Source organism: Ylistrum balloti, unplaced genomic scaffold, assembly GCF_031769215.1.
Source record: "Ylistrum balloti isolate Yb309-2 unplaced genomic scaffold, AGI_CSIRO_Ybal_v1 Utg369716, whole genome shotgun sequence".
In the NCBI taxonomy this organism is placed as follows: Eukaryota; Metazoa; Mollusca; class Bivalvia; order Pectinida; family Pectinidae; genus Ylistrum; species Ylistrum balloti.
The window spans coordinates 39,374-63,772 of NW_026781939.1; the positions used below are offsets into that span (position 1 = coordinate 39,374).

General features: G+C 34.3%; 2 protein-coding genes across 2 annotated transcripts; one reads left to right on the forward strand and one right to left on the reverse strand.

Moving 5' to 3' along the window:
- The first annotated feature begins 236 nt into the window (after nucleotides 1-236).
- Nucleotides 237-12,742, forward strand: LOC132565344 (adenine DNA glycosylase-like). Its single transcript, XM_060229992.1, has 15 exons — nucleotides 237-244; nucleotides 592-787; nucleotides 3,871-3,907; nucleotides 4,982-5,097; nucleotides 5,417-5,488; nucleotides 6,718-6,831; nucleotides 7,420-7,517; nucleotides 8,330-8,474; nucleotides 9,328-9,403; nucleotides 9,852-9,903; nucleotides 10,178-10,311; nucleotides 10,621-10,754; nucleotides 11,593-11,748; nucleotides 12,385-12,438; nucleotides 12,611-12,742. Exons 1-15 carry the CDS (start codon nucleotides 237-239, stop codon nucleotides 12,686-12,688), a joined length of 1,470 nt encoding a protein of 489 aa, XP_060085975.1. The 3' UTR covers nucleotides 12,689-12,742.
- A 562-nt stretch (nucleotides 12,743-13,304) lies between these two features.
- Nucleotides 13,305-23,093, reverse strand: LOC132565336 (guanine nucleotide exchange factor C9orf72 homolog). Its single transcript, XM_060229984.1, has 9 exons — nucleotides 23,004-23,093; nucleotides 21,481-22,587; nucleotides 20,840-20,947; nucleotides 19,369-19,497; nucleotides 18,612-18,722; nucleotides 17,823-17,974; nucleotides 17,336-17,396; nucleotides 14,803-14,912; nucleotides 13,305-14,560 (listed from the first exon to the last, which is right to left on the reverse strand). The coding sequence occupies exons 2-9, from the start codon at nucleotides 22,018-22,020 to the stop codon at nucleotides 14,365-14,367; spliced, it is 1,407 nt and encodes a 468-aa protein (XP_060085967.1). The 5' UTR covers nucleotides 22,021-22,587; nucleotides 23,004-23,093; the 3' UTR covers nucleotides 13,305-14,364.
- Between the last annotated feature and the right edge of the window lie 1,306 nt (nucleotides 23,094-24,399).

Below are 24,399 nucleotides of genomic sequence, written 5' to 3' on the forward strand. Positions count from 1 at the left end.
TATATTACTCTCTTTGATTTGCATACTTATGGTTTGAAACAAAAATTGTCATGATTTTTTGTTTTAAAAATAAGGATTGATCCCGATTTCCCGCGTTTTATATTATGAGGTTGATGTCCATGATGTCGAAAAGAAAATCAAAACCCCCATCTATCGGTGAGACCATGCACAATGCATTTTAATCGATTTTATTGGATTCCGATGTTGCATGAAGTTCAGAAATTTGTCTGAGTAATATGTACATGTATGTCATCTACCCAAACTACAACAAATCTTTGAAATATCGGTATCGTAGCATGTGCTGGTACAACGGACGAAGTCACAACACCAAAACATTTGAGAGTCCATCACCACACCCAAAAAGCTAACGGGAAATCCCTACTAGTCACGATTAGTATAAATGATATAAGAACATCAATCTGACTCTCAAAATAACACTGTGTAAGGTGATATGAACCTTTGGATTTGTTCAAAAACAAAATTTTGAGAATACTCGAAACCTAGCTACTAAATGTGATCCAGATTGAAAACTTAACATAACCACCTGAGAAAGTCCTGCTTTTGAACAAAGTCAAACTTTACTAATAAAAGATTTAAGGTCGGACATTTTCTTATTTCTCTTTCTCTGCATGTTATATATTTTTTTTCAATTGTAGAAAGGAAACTTAAAGCTGGAAATGGTTCTCCTTCCATCCATGACTTCTCAGAGGTTGAAAAGAATCAGTTCAGATCATCGTTGCTGGCATGGTATGATGAAAAAAAACGTGACTTGCCATGGAGAAAACAGGTTGGTTTACCAAAGATTTGCAATGCTTTGTTGCCTTTTTGTGTTGTACATTTAAATTTAAATTAGTTCTCCATTAGGAGCCAAGGAGGAATATAGTAAACTCTGACCAACATTTTTACTCTGACCTTTATCAAAGGGTTACAATCTCTTACAGTGCTTGTCAATGGAACATCATACTTGGGATATATGGGTTCATATTGATGAGGCGGTATGTTATGTATCAAAAGCAGATCATGCTAACCTACATTTTGACCTTTGACCTACTTCACAGAAATAGTTTGTCTGGGGCTATATCTCCTAAACTACTTTTCTGTGGAACTTCATATATAGGTCCAGCTTGATGAGGTGGTATGTCATTCATGCTGACCTACATTTTAGTGCTTCACCTATATCAAAGAAAAAGTTGGTCCAGATCCAGTTTTAGATTTAGGAACACAATTTGATGGTTATCCACATACTCTAAATTTGCATGTATAGTGCACACTTTTTTAGGCAAAAATGTTGTGTCAAATAGAGGGTACATACTATATGCAGGAACATGCCATTCTTGGGGTTTTCACTTTCAATTTTTTGTCTCCAATATTTGATTACCTCCCTTCACATAGTCCCTTTAGAGTCGTCATTCATTTATGATAGATTGAAGAAAACAACAAAGAATAATTTGAATTTAGAATGTTTTAATGCAATTCATTTTTTTATTCATATAAAGAAAGCAACCTATGACTGATAAATCCATAGATCACTAAGGAGAAAGCAGTTTATAGCACTTAAGTTACTTTTCAAATAACACAGTCACCGATCACTTTCGTTACTATGCTTCAAACAAACACAGTCACTTACATCCTTCTAATTCCTCCTCATCAATGTCACTGTTAAAGAAGGACTCCAGATCAAATTCTGCCCTGGTAGATCTTTTTTTGTCGTTGTAAAACAGGTCGTATTCATCCTTCATGTCAACATCAACGTCAGGTCCACTATCAGTCCATCCCATTGATGCTTTGAAGTCAGTGACCTTATGACCTCTGTATCTACATGGCCTGCAGGTGCAGTTCTGTCATACTGACAACAATGCCAACATCTTGGCAATCACATGCGAAATGATACAGCTCTCTCTCCATCTCTGGATGTTTCACTGTGGCACCTCTTTCAGCCTTTCTGGTCAGGGGTTTCGGCTTTAGTTGTTCTTTTTTCTACCATACCCGAATGTTGGATTCTGGGATGTCAAAGTGAGTTGGAATGAAACCTAAGTCTTTCGGCATAGTCAATGGCATCTAGTTTCTCTTTGGGTACAAGGGAGGATTGAACATTTTCAGACTATTAAAACAACATTGTTTTCTGACCAATAGCACACGTTCAGCACAAGCCAGATGTCATCAATCTCTTCATACTCAAAGTGTTACCTGTTCATAACTGTTAATAATCAAATAAGCCTAGTCTTTAATACTTGTTAAGTCAGGCACATGCATGAATTTGTTAACATAAGATAATTAAATGTGTTATGGTCGCACTCCTTGTGGTTTCCTAATTATCCATGGATCAAAACAACAACTGTTACACCGTGGTAACCGGTGATCAGTATTTATATCATATATATTTATTCTTTTTTTCTTCACAAATCTGACCCCAAAAACGTACTTGTGCACTATAATTGCAAATTTACGGTATATTTATGGTGCCTATCATTCCAACATTACCTCAGATTAATGGAAGTCATACTCCATTATGTCTCTTACAGATTGATAGTAATTTGTTGAGACATGTTAATGAATGTTCCTCATAATTTGATAATGTCCAATTGCAATTAACAGTGTTTTTCAGAAATAGATTAGTGTTTCCCATATTGATGATGTCTCACACAGATTAATGGTGTCCCATTCTGATGGATAGTGTTCAGCAGAAATGAGAATATCTTGTATTGTAGTGTCCCACACAGATTAATGGTGTCCCATTCTAATGGATAGTGTTCAGCAGAAATGAGAATATCTTGTATTGTAGTGTCCCACACAGATTAATGGTGTCCCATTCTAATGGATAGTGTTCAGCAGAAATGAGAATATCTTGTATTGTAGTGTCCCACACAGATTAATGGTGTCCTATTCTAATGGATAGTGTTCAGCAGAAATGAGAATATCTTGTATTGTAGTGTCCCACACAGATTAATGGTGTCCTATTCTAATGGATAGTGTTCAGCAGAAATGAGAATATCTTGTATTGTAGTGTCCCACACAGATTAATGGTGTCCTATTCTAATGGATAGTGTTCAGCAGAAATGAGAATATCTTGTATTGTAGTGTCCCACACAGATTAATGGTGTCCTATTCTAATGGATAGTGTTCAGCAGAAATGAGAATATCTTGTATTGTAGTGTCCCACACAGATTAATGGTGTCCTATTCTAATGGATAGTGTTCAGCAGAAATGAGAATATCTTGTATTGTAGTGTCCCACACAGATTAATGGTGTCCTATTCTAATGGATAGTGTTCAGCAGAAATGAGAATATCTTGTATTGTAGTGTCCCACACAGATTAATGGTGTCCTATTCTAATGGATAGTGTTCAGCAGAAATGAGAATATCTTGTATTGTAGTGTCCCACACAGATTAATGGTGTCCTATTCTAATGGATAGTGTTCAGCAGAAATGAGAATATCTTGTATTGTAGTGTCCCACACAGATTAATGGTGTCCTATTCTAATGGATAGTGTTCAGCAGAAATGAGAATATCTTGTATTGTAGTGTCCCACACAGATTAATGGTGTCCTATTCTAATGGATAGTGTTCAGCAGAAATGAGAATATCTTGTATTGTAGTGTCCCACACAGATTAATGGTGTCCTATTCTAATGGATAGTGTTCAGCAGAAATGAGAATATCTTGTATTGTAGTGTCCCACACAGATTAATGGTGTCCTATTCTAATGGATAGTGTTCAGCAGAAATGAGAATATCTTGTATTGTAGTGTCCCACACAGATTAATGGTGTCCCATTCTGACAGATTGTGTTCCTCAGAATTTAATTAATGTATCACATGTTGATGATATCCCAGATAGCTTAATGGTGACTGAGGTAATGATTTTCCTTACAGGCTCTCAACCCAGATATCAACCAAAGAGCTTATGCTGGTAAGTACAATCCTGATCATGTCTGTGTATATGTTACATAATAACATTTTTTCCACTGATTGGGTGCACTCATGTTTTTATTTTTTGAAAAAGAACACATCAGAACATATTAAAGTGGATATATTTATGTAAAATATATACAAAAAACAGTACAGTATTATCTTCAAAAGCATTTAAATGAGATAAGATCTGAAGTGGATTTATAAAAATTATTCAAATTTTGATGGAAAATTATATCTGCACGATATCCTCAGTGCATCATTGTGCCTTGATGTGATTCTTATCTTGTTTACCTCAGTGTACTGTTGTCAAATCAGAATAGACAACTAAAAATGTGATACTTTGTAGCAGGATTGTGGTCTATTAACAGGTGATTCATTTCTTTTGTGTAAATGTAATTATATAATTCTAACAAGGAGTATGTTTATATACATAAAATGAAAAAGTAGATATTAAATGAAATTCAAATCAACATTGTTTCTTTGACAGTTGAAATGAAAGAAAGATATCCCCTACATATTTGGTCTTGAAATATATGTTATAACCAAAACCATGCTGTTCACGGGACAACATTCACTTAGGTTATTTTCACCTTCCATAAAACTATTCAATTTCACTAAGTGTCAAAATTGCTTGTCTCTCTGCTTGAAAATCTTATTTTCCCCTTATTGGAGAAAGGGCAAAGATTGAACAGTGGAAAAAGTCTCCCCATATCCAGTGTATTTATTAGTTTTAGAGTTCCTAGAATACAAACATATCTAAACTAATCATGTTGTGAATTAAAACATCACCGGACTCAGATATATGATCAGTTAATCATATTTGATATTTCAAAAAAAAAAAAAAATCGAATGACCGCTACATTTTTGAAAAATTGTATAATGTATCTCCATTGTATTTTTTTTTTTTTTAAATCATCATGAATTTTTCATTTAAACATTTTAATGGTTAGCTATAACTAACCAGGAATTAGCTACAAGTTATTGGTAAGTCATTAAATTTGTGCCAATACTGTGATGTACATTGTCATTGAAAGTTAATGACCATTTCTCTGTTACTTCTCATATTGAACAGTTTGGGTATCAGAGATCATGTTACAGCAAACTCAGGTTGCCACAGTGATCAGCTACTACAACAGATGGATGGAAAAGTGGCCGAGGCTTCAAGATTTGGCTAAAGTTGACTTAGAGGTAAACGCATTAAGATTCTACAGTATGCCTTTATATTTGATAGGAAATTTGATATATGAAAAAGAAACAAGAGTTATTACATTAATATAAAAATGTCCTCACATTTTTTTTTCCTCAATAGCAGTTCTGAAATTTAAACTAACTTAATATTTATCATTATATTCAAAATTTAAAATCAACCGATTTATTCATTTTCATTTATCAAAAGGTAAAACACTTATAAATGACTGAACATTTTTTGTTAAAGAAAATTTGAAAAAGCTGAAGGCCATTTGTGTCACTTCATTGCAAGAAATTACATGGAAGCCAATAATTTCAGGAAGTGAATGAGTTGTGGTCTGGCCTTGGTTACTATTCAAGGGGACGCCGACTCCACGAAGGAGCCAAAAAGGTAGGACAAAATTTATAGCACAACATAAGAGGTTAGTGTTGGATATATTTTCATCATTGATCCTAGGACAGGGAATTTTCTCCTGCAAAAATCCAGTCCCACGGCTAATTGTAATCGAAAAGATATTGATTTCTGATGACCAGTAATACACTTTGTGGAATTTGCAGTGGCTGTAATAGTGCACTGTTGAGCAACCTGAGGCAATACATCTAAGGAAGCTAGGATCACAGACAGTCTTGTTCTGGCAAGAGACCTTACTCAATTTGTATAGCATACAGTAGGCTCCCCACATCATGTTCAAAGGATTAGCCACCAGCTACTACAAGGAAACCTCTTCTAAAAAATAGCACTGGCTGTTCAATATAAGTCAACAAACAATTCATAGAATCTATATTGAATGAAGTCACAGCTGTTCGTACAGTCATGAACAAGGTATTCCTAGGATTTTTCAACCCCAAAAATGTTTATATCAAAGAAAATGTTTTCATAGTTCTAATACCTCTTCAGAAATGCAAACATTCATGGTACCTGTGAAACCCACTGAAATTTGACTTAGTGACTTTTATCACTGTAGCATCTTGATTTCAGCACAGGTAAATTCATCCAGCCCAGGGACCAAGTGAGCCTGTACCATGTTGTCCAAATAAACCTTCAAAAAATTTCTTCTGATTAACCGAAAGATCTATAATCATGATAATTGGCCGGTAGACTCCTCTGGTGAATCTCAATAAAGTGTAGTAAAAGAAATTACCTTGATCCATATTCAAGGTCATTGTGAAAAGCACTGAATGGAAGGTAAATGATGCAAGCCCATTTGGCCATATTTGTTTTGATATCGAAGGTTCTTACATTGGTGTCATTTTGTTGCTTTGGTTTAGAGTTGATGCAGTCTTTTGTTTTGTGCTGATATGGATTTTAAAATATTAAAAAGTATGATCTTTGTTACTACTCATCGAAAACATTTACCAATGATAGAAAATTGAATTTTTTTTTCAAATGTTTAAAATTCTGATTGCTACGGTAACATCATTATTCGTAAAACATGATTTTTGTCAAAAGATTAGGAAAGCTTGTATTTCCACGTTTCTAAATATATGGGGTTGCTTACCATAAACATGACCGAAAAAGTGTGAAAATTCATGTTGAAACAAAATGACAGATTTTCCTTAGTGTCATTAAAATTCCCTGGGAGTAAAGGGGTCAGATGAGGTAATTATTGAATTTTTAAGGTTGTTGAGGAGTTGAATGGTGAGATGCCAAAAACAGCAGATGATCTTCAGAAGTTGCTGCCAGGGGTCGGTCGGTACACAGCAGGGGCAATTGCCTCCATAGCCTACAATCAAGTAAGTTTGATCAATTATACTGTGTCCTGAAGAGGTGGATATTTGGATTTTTCAGTCTGTTTAGTTATATAAACAGTATGCCAAAAAAATGGTGGAATTTTGGAGGTTTCTTTGTCTGATTAGTGATACAGTACTCATTGAGATTAGATAATTTAGCTTACCAAATATGCAATTTAATACATTTATATTCAAGTTCATCTTTGGTCTTGAGGCTGTTGAGAAGATTTACAAATTAGTTTTTAATTTTTAATAAATCTTGTGAAGCAAGTATATTGTACATTTACAATAAATAAGGTTGATAATTTAAAAGAATAATGTGTACAAACTATTACAAATAAACAAGGTACATTTGTAGTATTACAAAAAAAAATAAAAATTCAAAACCGTCATTAAGTTCGTCAAAGAAATTGTATTTCTACTCAGAAATTTAAGGAAAAAACTGGATTTTTTTTTTTTAATTAAAAAATATTGTTACTTTCATGAATACCTGAACAAGACTTCTAAGATTAAGAAAGCTGTATGTCAAGTTTAAAACCACAAAAGAAAATTAAATATATATATATATACTTGTTTAAATATTTCTGATAGGTTACGGGACTTGTAGATGGAAACGTGATTCGAGTGATGTGTCGTATGAGGATGATGGGAGGAGACAGCACTGGTCAAGCAGTACAAGATAAACTATGGTAGATATTGTACTAAATGTTGCATCAATACTTAATGCTATAAATAGTTTCCAAATATTTCAAACAATACAATATCAAACGATTATGAAAATGAAATGTGAAAAAAATGGAGAAAGAAAAAAAAATGATAAAAAAGTAAAATGCTTGTGAAAGACATTAAGTATAATAATAAATACAGTAAAACACTTAAGGTTTAAGTCAATTGGAGCAAATCAAATATTTCACTTATCTGATGGATCGACTAAGCTGTGTTTTGAAGATTGACCCTATTTTCATTGGCTGTTTACCAGATATGTCTCATATCATGGTATGACAGTAATAAATAAATAAAAAATAAATGAAGTTGTTGTATGTTTTTATATCCTAATGACAATAAAACAAAAAACAGAATGTGAAACACTCATCATTGAAGCACACACATGGATACACACCTACTCTCATACACATAACATAGGGAAATTGATATCTAAAATGATACATATTTTGTACTCACATTTATGTCCTAAACATTAGCAAGTCACATCAACAATATTTTGAAATGAAACTCAGTACTTGGTAGAAGTTAGAAGGGATGGACCACCAAATATATTTGACACAAAGACGGTATTAGACACAACTGTGTTCGAATCATCCATGTTTAATGTACTAGGATAAAGAAGAGAAAAAATTGGGACCGAACAAAACATTTGACTTATCGTTTCAAGCATGTTTGATACAAGCATCTGCATTATTGAAACATTTAATGTTCAGTTACTGGAAATATGATACATCATAATACAACAGAAATGTCTCACACTCTATTCTTTTTGAAGGTCCCATGCTAACAGTGTTGTGGATCCAGAGAGACCAGGTGACTTCAATCAAGGGATGATGGAGTTAGGAGCTACTGTCTGTACCCCAAAGTCACCGTCCTGTGACTCTTGTCCTGTCAAACATATATGTCTAGCTTACTCACAGGTTAGTCTTTTTGACTATATCATGTCAATTTGTCATGTGACCACTGCTGTATTCAGTATTAAGTGAAGGTATTGACATATAAATCTTTGAAGCTTTATAAAAAGGAAATGATCATTTTAATTCTTTAAATTCTATATATTCTGTATCTGTAAGAAAATACAATAATGATTGAAACATCGCCAACAAACAAAAATAATGCTCTAGTTTAGGCGCCTGGCCTATTATTGGGGCTGGGAGGAGCCTTTAGAATTAACAGTATCAGTCATCATTTTGTATCTCCTAAATCCAAATCCCAAATCCATACCTTGAGAACTCCTGAACAATTTAATTCCTGTTTGCTCCACAGTGTCATAACAAGTTCTAAATCTGATAAAATTCTGGTTTGAATGAAAGGGATATTCATGCCTTGCACACATTTTCTAGTCTCTTAAAGTGAGTTATTTTAGAAGAAAGTTGAGTTAGTCAATGCATGCATGAAATGTTATCTTCACAGAATGCAACAACTTGACTTTAAGGGGAAAAAAACATTTTTAATACTGGATATTGAATCAGACATCAAGGGCAGTTATTAAATTGAAGGTAAATTGATATCATGGGGAGGGGATATAGCTAACAGAGGCTGGATGAGACTGGACAGTGTATTGATTTGTGTAAAACAAATATCCTTTATAGAGATATTGTGTACACAAAGTGTGTGTCTTTATCTAATCCCAGGAGTAAAGTACCAACACCTAACTCAAAATATCAAAATACTGTGGACATCATCTTTTACTGTAGCTTATACATTAATTTACTCATCATAAAACTTAGCAGTCTGTTACTAGATATAATTGTCGTTGTTTTTCCACTTCAGGTAGAACAGGAAAAGCAGAAATCAGCCAAAAAGATCCTCACCAACAACAATAACATCATTACAGACATTGAATGTTGTAGGTATCACTACTGAAGGGGTGTTGCTGTGCATACTTTATCACTATGTCTTTTAAGTGTGAAAGTGTTTGAGGAGTATATATTATTCAAGTACATATTACTTTACAAGTAGAACCTAAAAATATTGATGACAAGAAGCTCTAGAACACAGTAACAGACTGAAATTTATAAAATACCCATCAAACTTCTTTTTTTTTTCCTGAATAATAAAAAAAATTCTGCAGGTGTTTTTTTTATTATTTTAACAAAATTTAGATTGCAATCAACATAATGTATGTGGTTGCCTTTAAAAAAGAATTTGGACATCTTTACCTATCTGATGAATACAGGTATGTCTCAGTTTGCAAGATTTAAAAGTCATCACCCCAAAAAAAAAAAAGAATAATACACTGACTGCTACAGGTTTTACCTACAATACACAATAATAGCTTAGTTTTCTTACTCCAGTGACTGATAACTGTCCACTGTGCTTCCAGGACGATAACACATGGGAGCCGAGGTAAGATTTTAGTAATTAATGTCCAAATTTACAATTACATTAATTGTGAAAAAGATTTCATTTGACGTGTGAATCATTTTAATTTAAGAAATACATATATGGTGAAAAATGAAATAAATGAAATAATCTTAGATTATCAAGCTTTCTTTTGTGGAATTCTTGAAACATTCATAATCTACTATAAACACAAACGATAGAATTTGAAAATTTAAAAGGAGAAAAACAATATGATGACTCAAATGAATTTTTGCCAAATGTTTTTCTTCTTTTTCAGCAATGGTGTTGAAAACTATCCCAGGAAGGGTAAGAAGAAAGCAGCAAGGGAGGAACGAACAGACGTGTGTATCTTATGTCAGAAAGGACATGACAGCAAGGATCAGTACCTCATTGTACAGCGTCCAAATAAAGGTGAGAAATGTACCTGTAAACACAAGTGAAAAGTGTACCTGTAAACAGCGGCAAGACATATACTTGGTAAATGAAATTGAGATGTAAACCCTGTAAACACTGGTGACAAATATACTGGTAAATATACCTATAACTTTAAACAGGCTGAGATCATTTTAAAGTTGGATACAGGTGATGAATGTGGGATCAGAGAGCAATGGAATGATGTACAGCTGTGTATATATTTATTTTATTTCGTGTTTTCTTTTTGCCTGCTAAAATTACAGTGCATATAGTTATCTGTTCGTATAACCACTGTTTTCTTGGCAGGTTTACTGGCCGGAATGTGGGAATTTCCATCACTTCTGCAGACAGAAGAATCAGAAAATCCTATTGAGACAGTTTTAGACAAGGCTTGTGGGGCCTCATTACGAACAACTGGACAAAGACAGCATATCGGAGAGGTATAACTTACAGTAAGCTTACAGAAAATAGATCAGATTATTATCTAAGTAGAGAATGATAATACTAGTGAAAGGTTGATATTCATAAACATTATAAATATGACAGTGGCTATGTAAATCACTTGTTTTAATACAAGTCTTTTACAACCCATGTACCATTAAATGAAACTTGTGTTAAATTCATGTTACAGGGATGTCACAGTGAAAAACATTTTGTTATTGTTTTTTTTTATACTTCTATTTATGTTTCTGTGCTTTCTCAATATTCACCAATATCCAATGTCCAGCTCGATCAGAAATCCCCCTCTCAAAAAGCACTGATAATTGTTTTGTAATAGTTTTGGAAATGAGGCTGTTTATTTTATAAACATGAACACTTGATGACAAACAGATATGACAGCAATAGCAGTGACACAGTAAGAGAGATCCTCCTTTTCAGGATCAGATGTTACTTGATTACTCTAAGTCATTTCAGAATTACGAAATAAGTGACGTTTATTGCCAACATTGTCTTGACTGATTCAGGCGGGAAGCCATTTTTGTTTACAGGCGACAGTATTCTGTGCACAAGCATTATCATAAATGATGCAAAAATCAACTATCGAGACTGTTAATCGACAGATAAGGATTTCCTTTTTATAACTATTAGTTAACTCTTTGTGTGCATATTTCAGTGGAAACTAGCTGTCATGGTTCATAAAGGTGATACACTTGATACAGAAATGCAATAATTACAAAAAATTAGTTTTAAAAAAACTTTTAACCGTGATGTCACTGATTGAAAAATGTAAGAGAATGTTGTGAAATTTTCAATTTACTTCTACATCTTATTTTTAAGGTGGTTCATATTTTCTCCCACATTCATCAAACATACGTTATCCAGGCCATTACAGTAGAGGAAGGGGAGGTCACTCTAGATACAGAGCAACCACCTAGTCGCTGGGTCTCCAAAGAAGAGTTCCTTGAGTGTGCAGTATCAACAGGGATGAAGAAGGTGAGGATTTAGTTAATGCAGCAGCGTCTGGATATAAGTTAAAACCAAATCATGTAGTCCAAATCAAATAATTATAATGTAACAAATTCAATATCTCATACTCATTCAGTTTTTATAGGAATTATAGGTAATTATTGGCTCTCCTAGTCCCAAGGATCAATCGCAGCAAGTCATGAATGACTGGGTAAATTTTAACCATATTTGGTTAGATGCATTCTTGGATGAACAACCCAATTTTATGTAAATTGTTAGTTTGGTAATCACAAAACCAGTATAGATTGTGGTTCTGTGTCCTATAGCTAAAGAAGTTTATTTTACAAATTCTTGTAAAGCACTCCTTCAATAGAAGATAGGATTTTGACCAAATTTTTTTTTATGGCATTCCAATTGGAAGAGATCTATCAGTCTACTACAGGTTCTTCTTTCAAACGTATTGTGCAGGCTTAATATTCCAAGCCTTTATTGATAAAATTTTAACTGTACCTGCATCAAAAGCAGCTGATGTGCAGGTTAACCAAATAAGTCATCTTTGAAATTTCAAAAGTTACGCTTCTGTCTTAGAGTAATAGATGCAGGACTTTGTGTTCTTTAGCTATTCAAATGTGTTGATTTCTGTATTGGTTTTTGATTGGACAGGTCTTAAAGGCATTTGAATCAGTGTTATCACCCAAATCAAGCAGCAACAAGAAGGTAATTCTCAGTTTCCTACATGTTTTCTTCAGGTTAGTGAATAGTGTCCAACACAGTTACAGATTCTACAGATTTAAATGATTATAAATGTATGCCATGAAATGGTAAAGATTTCTGAATTTTGTCACTTTTATTAAATCCGGGTATAAATTTTGTTTCTCTGCTTTTTCAGAATAAGAAGACTGCAAGTAAGCCAGATGATAAACAAAGATCTATTAGTTGTTTCTTCAAACCTAAATCTTCATCCTAAAACCTCCCACTTCAATACTAAGTGGGAATTAATTTGTAAATATATTAATGTGCAAATATCATGATGTAAATATTGTGTACTTGATAAATAAATACATGATTTTAACCTCTCTTCTCAGTTATATATCAAATGATGAAGAAAAGAATATTTAAGTTTTCAGCTTACAAGCCATGACAATAAATAAACTCACACTGTGACTTTTATGAAATACAACATATTACAACTATAATTTTTGGAATGTTTAATAAGTACAAAGATAATATTGAAGAAACAAATCGTGGGACAAATATTCATCATAATTTGGTATAAATTACTCGGCATTTATATTTAAATCGCTAACACCAAATGAACCAGACTTGACTTTTTAAATTTATAATTAGCATGATTACTCAATTATTGTGTAAATTTACCATTAAAATGTTCACACACAACTGGTGTGCTAATTTATCATCAACATGATCACACACAACTGGTGTGCTAATTTATCATCAAAATAATCACACACAATTGGTTTGTTCATTTATCAATAACCTGATCAAGAACAATTGTTGTGTTCATTCATCATCAAAATAATCACACACAACTGGTGTGTTCATTTATCAATAACCTGATCAAGAACAATTGTGTTAATTTACTATTAAAATAATCACACACAACTGTTTGTTAATTTACTATTGGCGTGATCACACACAACAGGTGTGATAGTTTATCATTAACATAATAACACACAATCGTGCTAGTTTGCCATTAACACGACAATAAAACAATTGTGTTAATTTACCATTAAAATGTTCACACAACTGGTGCATTTACAATTAACATGATCACACATAATGGTTGTGTTCATTTATTATTAACAGGATCTTTTTTCTCATTAATTATTTTTCTGCATACTGTGCAGTCAGTTTGAATTAAACCACAATATTTTCAACTTATAAGTTAATGTATTTTATTCTTTAGAAATTGTCTTCTAAGGAATTATGGAATGTTATGTAAAAGGAAGAAATATGGGGAACAGAAGTTTAAGTTACTTGTCTGATGTAAGATTTGATTTGGATTTTTTATAGACAAAATAACACTTAAACACAACGATATAACCTAATGCTCAGTTAATACATGACCGAGTGACTCCTACTGTATCAAAGTGAATTGTGACACAGTTGAAATTAGTTTCCACATAATACAACATACACATGATGAAGTTTTCATGTAATTTGTACAAGCATGTGTTCCTATTATTATCACAGATATTTTTGTAAATACACACCATAAACATCAAAATCAACCATATGTAGCCCGACTGAAGTGAGGACGAGACACCGATTTTCTTCTAGAATTGTTCTGTGATGAAATGAAGATTCTTCCTTTTTTGATTGACACAAACATTACTTCTACATTCATCCTAAATACCATACTTCTGAAAAGTCAATACTTGGATCTGAAATATTCAACTACTAGTTCTTAGTGCAGTGTTATTTGTTCTCATAGATTTCCAGAGATGAAACTTAACAAATCCAAGAAAATCATAGATTTCTGGAGATGAAACTTAACAGAATAGAAACAATTCTTACAAAGTCACTGATTCTTCACACAAATTGGGTTCAAAGATACCTCCATCACTGCATGAAGTAAAGCTCAAGTTTCTATTTTCATTTCTTTGTCAACCTATTCCTATTTTATTCCATAACCCCTGATGACCAGCCATCATTACTTCTACTGGACCACTGTCCATCGCCGAACACAAAATAAATAATTCCAGGTTTCAGTTTCTCTGCTGTGGCCAGTAAAATTTGTAGATCTCCTTCAGATGCTATTCCCAAATCCTGCCGTAATTTCTTCATCCCTGACCGAAACATGGTGCTTCCAAAATTCCTGATGAAAGAGACAATTTTAGAATTTAGAAGTTGAATCCATTTTATACATAAATATTAACATTCTTCTACTTTCACCTAAAGTTACATATAAAATAGTACATCAAACCTACTAAGTCTTTAATAGTTGTTTCTGAATTTGACATGTAGAAGCCCACAACAACAACAGTGTGTAAGTTTTAAGTTGTTGTGCTATACTGAACATATAAATGATTTAATGGGATTGTACATATGTATACATACGTTTCACCTTCCACATATTTTATGAGAGCAAGTGCCTTCCTTTGCAGTGTCAAGACAAAGTGGCAGATGTAAGCCTCTCGAACACCACACTCTGCTGGCAGCTTCTCCAACTGTCAATAAAACAGATACTCAGAATAAGGGAAAGACAGACACTCAGTGTTACTAATTGGGACATTAGACAGACACTCAGTTTTACTAATTGGTATACAGAACAGACACTCAATGTAACTAATTGAGACATAACACAGACACTCAGTTGCTAATTGGAACATAACACAGACATTCAATGTCACTAAAGAGGACATAACATAACCACTCAATGTTACTTGTTTTGACATTACACAGACTTTCAGTGTTACTAATTGGGACATGGCACAGTCATTCAATGTTACTAATTGGAATATAATATAGACACCCAATGTCACAAATTAGGACATAACACAGACACTCAATGTTACTAATTGGGAAATAACACAGACACTCAATGTTACTAATTGGGACATAACACAGACATTCAATGTCACTAACAAGAGGCCCATGGGCCTTAACGGTCATCTGACAAAAAGCAAGCCAAACCTAGAAAGTGGGTTGAGGTCATTCATTTGAACAAACTTGGTAGCCTCTCCTCCAAGCATCTTACAGGCCCAATATCAGCACTCATGGACTTTTGCTTGTTGAGAAGAAGTCATTTGTATATTTTAACATATTTGACCCCTGTGACCTTGAAAGTGGGTTGAGGTCATTCATTTGAATAAACTTGGTAGCCTTTCCTCCCAGCATGCTACAGACCCAATATCGGCACTCATAGACTTTTGCTTATTGAGATGAAGTCCTTTGTATATTTTAACATATTTGACCCCTGTGACCTTGAAAGTGGGCCAAGGTCATTCATTTGAACAAACTTTGTAGGGCTCCATGCCAGCATGCTATGGGCCAAGTATTAGCCCCCTAGGCCTTCTAGTATTTGAGAAGAAGTTATTTAAAGATTTTGACATATTTGACCCCTGCGACCTTGAAAGTTGTTCAAGGTCATTCATTTAAATAAACTTGGTAGCCTTTCCTCCCAGCATGCTACAGACCCAATATCGGCACTCATAGACTTTTGCTTATTGAGATGAAGTCCTTTGTATATTTTAACATATTTGACCCCTGTGACCTTGAAAGTGGGCCAAGGTCATTCATTTGAACAAACTTTGTAGGGCTCCATGCCAGCATGCTATGGGCCAAGTATTAGCCCCCTAGGCCTTCTAGTATTTGAGAAGAAGTTATTTAAAGATTTTGACATATTTGACCCCTGTGACCTTGAAAGTTGGTCAAGGTCATTCATTTAAACAAACTTGATAGCCCTTCATCCCAGCATGCCACAGGCACAATATCAGCAATCTGAGCCTTTTGGTTATTGAGAAGAAGTTGTTTAAAGATTTTAACATATTTGACCCCTATGACCTTTAAAGTGGGTCAAGGTCATTCATTTGAACAAACTTGGTAGTCCTTCATCCCAGCATGTCACAGGCCCAATATCTACACTCTGAGCCTTTTGGTTAATGAGAAGAAGTTGTTTAAAGATTTTAACATATTTGACCCCTGTGACCTTTAAAGTGGGTCAAGGTCATTCATTTGAACAAACTTGGTAGAGCTCCATGCCAGTATCCTCTGTGCCAAGTATTAGCCCCCTAGACCTTCTAGTATTTCAGAAGAAGTCGTTTGAATGAAAAGTTTACGGACGGCGCACGGCGCACGGTGCACGGCGGACGACGACGGACGAAGCATGATGACTATAGGTCATCGGACCCTTCGGGTCAGATGACCTAAAAAGGACATAACATAACCACTCAATGTTACTTGTTTTGACATTACACAGACTTTCAGTGTTACTAATTGGGACATGGCACAGTCACTCAATGTTACTAATTGGAATATAATATAGACACCCAATGTCACAAATTAGGACATAACACAGACACTCAATGTTACTAATTGGGAAATAACACATACACTCAATGTTACTAATTGGGAAATAACACATACACTCAATGTTGCTTATTTGGACATGATAGACACTCACTATTACTAACTGACACATTATACACAATCAATGTTATTAATTGGAACATAAGACAGACACTCAATGTTACAAATTTGGTGATAGATTAAATTGATAAACAGACATCATGGTAGACAATATAGCTACACATTGTGAAAGGCATACATTATCCTTTAATATGGGAGATGACGTAACATGTAAACATTCTGTTTTACTTATGGGGTATACAACATACAACACAAGTACAAATGTAATTTATAGTTTACCCCAACGGATATACAGTAACCCAAACATTTATGTATTGATTTGAGAAACAACAGATATATTCCATGTTAATCATTCTTGAAAGAAATAACCAGTAGATATCATTACTATTAACCCTAATTTTAACAGTCATACAAGTCATTAATTTTTGGAAGGTCAAAAAATTAAGCAACAACAAAGAAAACATTTATTTGTTCTGAGTATTCTCAACTTAGTTATACTGACCTCATCCATGAGTGCTAGCACCAGGTTCTCACTGTGTTCTACTGGGATCAGGGTAAGTTCACTATCAACAAAAAATTAGTTATCTTCATTTAGTCTATTGTTATCAAGGTAAGCACACAATTTACTCCTGGTTAATCCAATGCAAAATCAATGCCTAATTAGGTCATTGATATCCCATTTAAAACCATCAGAATATCATAAACTGTGGTGGAAAAAAGGAATTTTGAAAGATATCAAGACAAACATTATGATATATTTAAACATAAAGGAGCTAGGTGACAATGACCCAGGACTCCAGGTTTTTTTTAGGGGAACCACCCTTCAAATTTTAATCCAAAATTTCTTAGAAGTAAAAGGCAGGAACCTGAACCATGAACAGAACTTATCTATTTTGGAATTCTGGGATCTAATAGATTAAAATAGCTATAAACAGTAATTTATAGTGATCAGGAAAAGATGTGATTACTGAACAGTTTGGTATACTGACTTGTTTGGAGCCATGCCTTGTGGACTATACACTCTCTGGTGATGATAGGAGTAAGCTTGCTTCACATCTCGAGTGGTCAAGTTAATAATGCTGACTGGATATTTACTATCCACTATCTGGGCCACCGGTAGGTCATAGGCATCATTACATTTCTGTATTAATATGTAGAGACATTCTTTATACATTCCTGTAGTCATACATATTCCAAAAATTTTGAAAAATGCTCTACTCAATGTAGTGTCCTTGCAAGAATTCTTCATGTGTGTGTACGTACATATATATATACACACACACACGTTTATGTAACCTTGGTAAAATACTAGCTGCAATATACTGCTTGGCGTGAGAGAATTTCTATTTAGCTCAATTAGTCGAGCATCAAAATAATGAGCCAGGAGTCCCAGGTTTTAATCCTAGCTGAGGCATTAAAATAAATAATGTCCTCTGTTACACTGGCACCCATGTAGTTACTCTGGAATAAATATTGAGCGTTACTTTAACAAGCTTCGCTGTAACCCCTGGAAATTCAAGGACGAGTTATTTACTCGAAGGGAGTATTTAACCCTGGTATGATACTAGCTCAATTGATTGAGCGTCAGACTAGCGAGCCAAAGGATCTGGGTTTGAATCCAAACAGAGGCATTGAAATAAACAATAATCAAGTTCTTTACATAGCACAGATTTCAGTGTAACAGATATGTAAGTTCTTTATATATACACGAAAATCAATGATGCTGTGTATACACGAGACCTGAAGATTCAGTATGAAGTTTTTGTACTGATTATTACCTTCACAATGCCCTGAACAAATAGATCATGGTGACAGGTACATCCCTCTTTTATTCTCATGGAACATCGTCTTTCTTTCTTTGTGTTGAACAAGGCCAGTGTAGTTATCAGCTACAAGAAGAAAATGTTACCTACTTGATCTCCACTAATGACAACTCTCTCAAAGCTGATTGAGAAGTAACAGGATTTCTCCTATTATAGGTTTATCTAGGACAGATTTCTTCTAATGATTTCCCTGGTACAAATGTATGTCATTTTATATAATTATATGAATCATTCAGAGATGATTTTAACAGTATCTTAAAAGTATACTTTTTTTGTGTCCCAAAAGAAGTTGTGTACATTTTGTGAGGAACTAGACAAGCAATGATTTTTTTTCCATTAATGACAAGAGATGTGTTCATTATATCACTGAAGTATGGTAGAAATTCTCAAATATGTATTTCAAGTATCAACTATCAGTCTGTATGATATATATTATAAACGAGATTTGAAAATTTGAGGCATTTAATCCAGATACTCCTTTCCAATACTTTCAGAAATTCTTTAAACTGCAGTGAAAACGCCAGTAAGGTGCATGTTCCTTGTAAGAATTATTCAATCACTGTACATCTTGTAAGTTACAATTCATTGCAGCAAATAATGGTTTATAATTCCTGAAGAAAGCAACAATAAATATCCTGAAAAGATGGTTTGTTAATAGAAATCATATTCAGGATGTACAAAGTGAATGATTTTACTCAGGTACAAAGCTCACCAAGTTGATTCTGTTGCTATTTTCCCCTATCACTAGACTGTGACCAAATGTGAGAAGATGAGCTGCAATACAGCGACACAGGAACTCTCTTTCCAGTAAATGAGACGGACTAAGGAACGTTTCTGACAGCTGTAATGATAAACAATGGTCATCATCAGTGATAACAGGCTGACTTGACTCTACTGTCCTTATAGCATAACAAGAAATAAATACACCTAAGAAGCCCATGGACCTTAGCAGTATGAGTAGAGGCAACAGTTATTGAATAATTAAAATAGTTTGGATTGTTTTAGCAATACTGGCAAAAAAACACTCTCATCTCAATTCCTTAACACAATATTCAGCTGAAGGGTACCAGAGGATCTTGAGAAGTTTAAAATGTGTTTTTCAAAATGGTGGCCACATTAGATTTCAGACTAATCCAATAAATAACAACACTTGGTCAGGACCATTTCAGGATCAAGGTTCGGCTCAATGCCACTAAAAAACTAGAGAAGGAGTTTAAAGTAGGTCTTGTTCAGGAAAACCATGACTGCACAACCATGTTACAAAATGACTACTTTGGCTGTCATACAAAATGCACGCCCCCCCTAAAATTGGCAGAGTAAGGGTGAGTTACGAAGTATACTGGATGGTCTTGGTCGTATGTTATGACTATCACTGTTCTAAACAGCTATAGATGACTTAAGTTGGGCTAATTTTCAAGTATACAGTAACTTTATTATAGTTGATCACATAACGACAGAAAGAGTTAAGTAAGTTAATTATAACGCCCCCCCCCTAACTTAAATTCCTGTATCCGCCCCTGGTCATGTAGAACTTTTGACAAATTCATAAAATATCAACACTTTGTCTACTTCTCTTCTTAAACATTTCCACCAATTTTCAGCTCAACGGTGCCAGCAGAATTTGTAAAGAAGTTTAACATTGAAGATGGTGACCACATTGAATTTTGGATCAATCCAAAAAATAACAACTCTTGGTCAGGATCATTTCAGCAAGTTTCAGCTCAATGCCACCTGAACCTTCAGGTCATGACCTTACAATGAATACAATATAGCTTGAGTAAACTGAATGTTGCTAAGACCAAAATTTTTGTATGAAAATTGAGTCTTGTTTATACAGTCAATGTTGTCTGAATCAACATCTTAAAACAAGCACTTAGCTGTAAAAAACCTTACACTAACTGGCTTGATCCTTCAGCTTAGGGTCAAGAAAATAATTTGAAACTTAACAATTTCATTGCCTTATACCTAATGGGACAGACCCAAGGGAGTCCTTTGTAAATGTGACTTTACAAGGATAGGTGATACTTATTATCAAGGAAAACATGCATCTGTAGACGTCATTTTTTTCTAACAAAATGAATTCTCACTTAATAGTAAAACCAGAGTTTAAAACACTATTTTTTGTGACATGATCTGCCTGAGAAAAAAGTTAACAACCATTTGGTTGTGTTATGAAGGCTTACGTTAATTGGTAGTGCTAAGGAAGACTTGTATATAGATGCCAGCATCTTCAGACATTCTCTAGACTTCTCAACAAATTCTCCATTGATATCTGGTTGTGGAGTATCAGACTGAAAATAGCAATAAAAATTTAATCAATTTTGACTTCCTCCTGTTCAACAAATTAAAATCTGAAAGAAAAGTATACATATAGTGTCAAACTAGCTGTAAAAAGCCAGTTCCTGTTTATAAAGGTCACTGCTTCAGGTCCCAATAGAATACAAATAGTGAAATTCCACAAGTCTGTCAAGGTTAGTATCATCTTCTCCCTTTCCTGGTCATTTTACACATGTTTAACAGTATATATAAAATACATGTTTGTGGTGTAAATTATTTTTAATATTATATTTTAAATCAGTCAAAATTAAATCTTGATGAGATTGAATGTGGTCAGTTTAGCATACATCGCAATGTAAAATGATCCGAGAAAAAAACCAAGAAAACTGTTGATATGGATCAGTGTTACATTAAAATATCTTGAAAAGGAAACAATTGACAAGAAATGAATTAGATTCTGTAATTATCAGCTAATCATACAGTAAGAAATAAACATGGGAAACAACAAAAAACATCTAGGCTTTAAATATCTTATTTGACAACATACCATGTGTAAAAACCGTCGTAATTTGTTGATGGTTCTGTTAAGACATCGTGAGAGCAGGTCATGTATCTCCAAGTATGTTCCAAGTTCAGAATGCGGCATCAACACGGACAAAGAATGAACACCAAGGCCGCTACTACCACGTGCCACGAATACAAACCCAGCCAAGATCATGTCCATCTCCGATAAGTCAAGAAATTTGAAATCTACAAAACTGTCCTGAGTATCTCTACACATTTCTCCACTCAATGAACGACTGCACACTTGATTGAACAGCTGTTCCGTCAGGTGACATTCAGTACCCAGCCACACATTAAGGATGCGTGGTCCCAAAATATTGTCCCAGTGTGCCAACATGAAAGCACTTATAAAGTCCGGACTTATTTCTTTGCCCAGTTTACTTTTAACATAACTTGATGAAGGGCTCAATGGTGATTCAATATCTAGGTGAGTTGATGACAAACTTGTTTCGGATGTCAGATGTATCACACCAGCATCAACGTGACGGGTTATTTGTTTTATGTTGCGTGAATTTGACATCATAAATCAAAATATATATTCTATTTTAAAATTTATATGAATATTTGTATGAAAGTTTTGAACAGATTAAAGAAGTATCAAAAAACAATTATTCTCATAATCGCTATGGTTTTAAAACCTTTCCTGTAAGTTCGAACTTGCAGCTACTTAGACATGCATTAAAGGTTATACCACATGTGCAAGGTCACATAATCGGTTGAGGATCCCTGTGGGAGTGTATCATACACACAACATAATCAGCAATCACCATGTTGACCAGTACAAAACTCATTGCTAGTAGCATCAAGGACATGAGAAGGTCATTTGGTGAGGACGTAGTATTTGCCAAACACAGCATGAACAGGAGACACACAAGGAAAATCACCGAAAAGAAAGTGTAGTTCACAAATAGGAGGATCAACCCTTCACGGTTAGTGATCTCTGAAACCCATTCCTCCCTCATTTGTCATGTAAGGATAGATCATAGCCATGAAATGTTGTTTCCTCGTTAGAATATCTTAAATCAGAAACTTTCGAAGATCTCAGCTTCTCTTTTTGGCTGTCGCATAAATATGTGTATTTGGCATAGATCTGCAAAAAAATTAAATGATAGATAAAATCCTTAAATAAGCTCTGCCTGGTCATCTTACAAGAAAAAGGATATGGAGGCAGTAGAAAACGTCCAAAGGCGAGCTACAAGGATGCTACGAAATATGAAAGACATGAGCTATGAACAACGTCTAAAACATCTGAAGTTACCAACCCTCAAATTCAGACGAATGCGCGGAGATATGATCGAAGTCTTTAAATTTTTTAAAGGAATTTATGATCTGGAAGTTACTTCTGATTTGTTGAAATTAAACATGTCCAGCAGCACAAGAGGAAACTCGTTAAAATTAGTGAAACAACATTGCACCAGAGACATTAGGAAATACAACTTTGTACACAGAATAGTAGATACATGGAACAGTCTTCTGGAACAAGTAGTCTCAGCCAGGACAACAAACCTTTTCAAGAACAGAATTGACAAGCTCTGGGAAAACCACCCTCTACGGTCTGACTTCACAGCAAGCTATGGACCAGATACTGACAGGACGGCAAGTCATTACGTGGTGTTTACGAACAGTAGGTCCTGCAGGCGGAAACAACATAAGGATACATAAGGATACATAAGGAAGGATACATATTACTGTTTTGTACAAAAGAGGCTTTGTAAACAAACATGTTCTTACAGATGATCAGAAATGGGCCTAAACGTCGGTATCCCAAATTTGGCATCATGACCGTTTTGCAATAATATATGTTAATATTACCAACATGAATGTGCATTGAATGAGGTAATGTACATGGATCAATGTAGAACTGACGCAATGATAAAGAAAATGGTCGTTTATAGAGTTGTGAGTATCAACACTTACGCCATCACCCAGACGGAACTCTCTATCGTCAGAGGATTGAAAATGTAGTGGGCAAAGTGAAAGTAGAATATATGCGCTTAAGTTGGGGAGTTGGCATTGTTATAATCAAAACAAGTGTCATGTTAATCACGCAAGGCCTTACTATACAACAGGAAGTATATGTAAACTCCCCAAACGTTGGAAGCTTAACTTAACTTTCATAGAACATTTCTCATTAACTGTTATATCGTCGATGTGTAACATGTGATAGATGAAATAAACACCTCTTGTTCAAGTTTCCCCAGGAGCGTAATAGAGTTGAAGTATATGATATAATATCGTCGTCGTCATTTTCTTCTTTTCATCATCATATCTAGTACCAACGATACCATCACTATACCTATCAATTTTAATGTTGGTATTTGTGTGGTCGAGTGGAGTCGTGACTGTCTGAATGTTTAAAGATATTTAAATCATTTCATGTTTAAGTGGATTTATGTTTTCAAAAATGAGATTCATTAGATTTTTTGTCTCGAAATATTAATTATTTCTTACTGGTACGAGTACCGGACCGGGAACGACGTACACAATTTCACTCCCACCTTAAGGATTAACTTTGTTGTTCGTTTACATTATCCGGGGATAACTACTACTGATTTCCGTAAGCCTGTTATGTAAAATTTACCCGATTCTAATTATAGTTATCATCCAATCGCGATAAACAAATAGAAAATTAATTCTTCAGTGTAATTACAGCTCTCCTGCGTTAAAAATGTATTTTCGTTTTTTACAAGATTTACAGAAAGAAAAATTAACGAAAACATTCTGATTACCAGTTTAATTAAATAGGGTCGTAAGATACCGGCTATGCTCCCCGATTGGGACAAATTCAAAGTATAAGAAATAACAAAGGGCAGTGAGAGTGTCATGATTCTTGTGCATTGCTCTCCTACTCGTTGACACCTATCTACCCAGAGATTTACATGATAATAAATCTTATAATTTA

Coding starts and splice junctions, on each gene's coding strand:
- LOC132565336 (XM_060229984.1), bottom strand. CDS start 22,020: ATGATGTCAAATTCACGCAACATAAAACAAATAACCCGTCACGTTGAT. Junction 20,948..21,480: donor TACGACGGTTTTTACACATG/GTATGTTGTCAA, acceptor TGCTATTTTCAG/TCTGATACTCCACAACCAGA. Junction 14,561..14,802: donor AAATATGTGGAAGGTGAAAC/GTATGTATACAT, acceptor CTCTTTCATCAG/GAATTTTGGAAGCACCATGT.
- LOC132565344 (XM_060229992.1), top strand. Junction 10,312..10,620: donor TGTACAGCGTCCAAATAAAG/GTGAGAAATGTA, acceptor TTTTCTTGGCAG/GTTTACTGGCCGGAATGTGG. Junction 10,755..11,592: donor AAAGACAGCATATCGGAGAG/GTATAACTTACA, acceptor CTTATTTTTAAG/GTGGTTCATATTTTCTCCCA.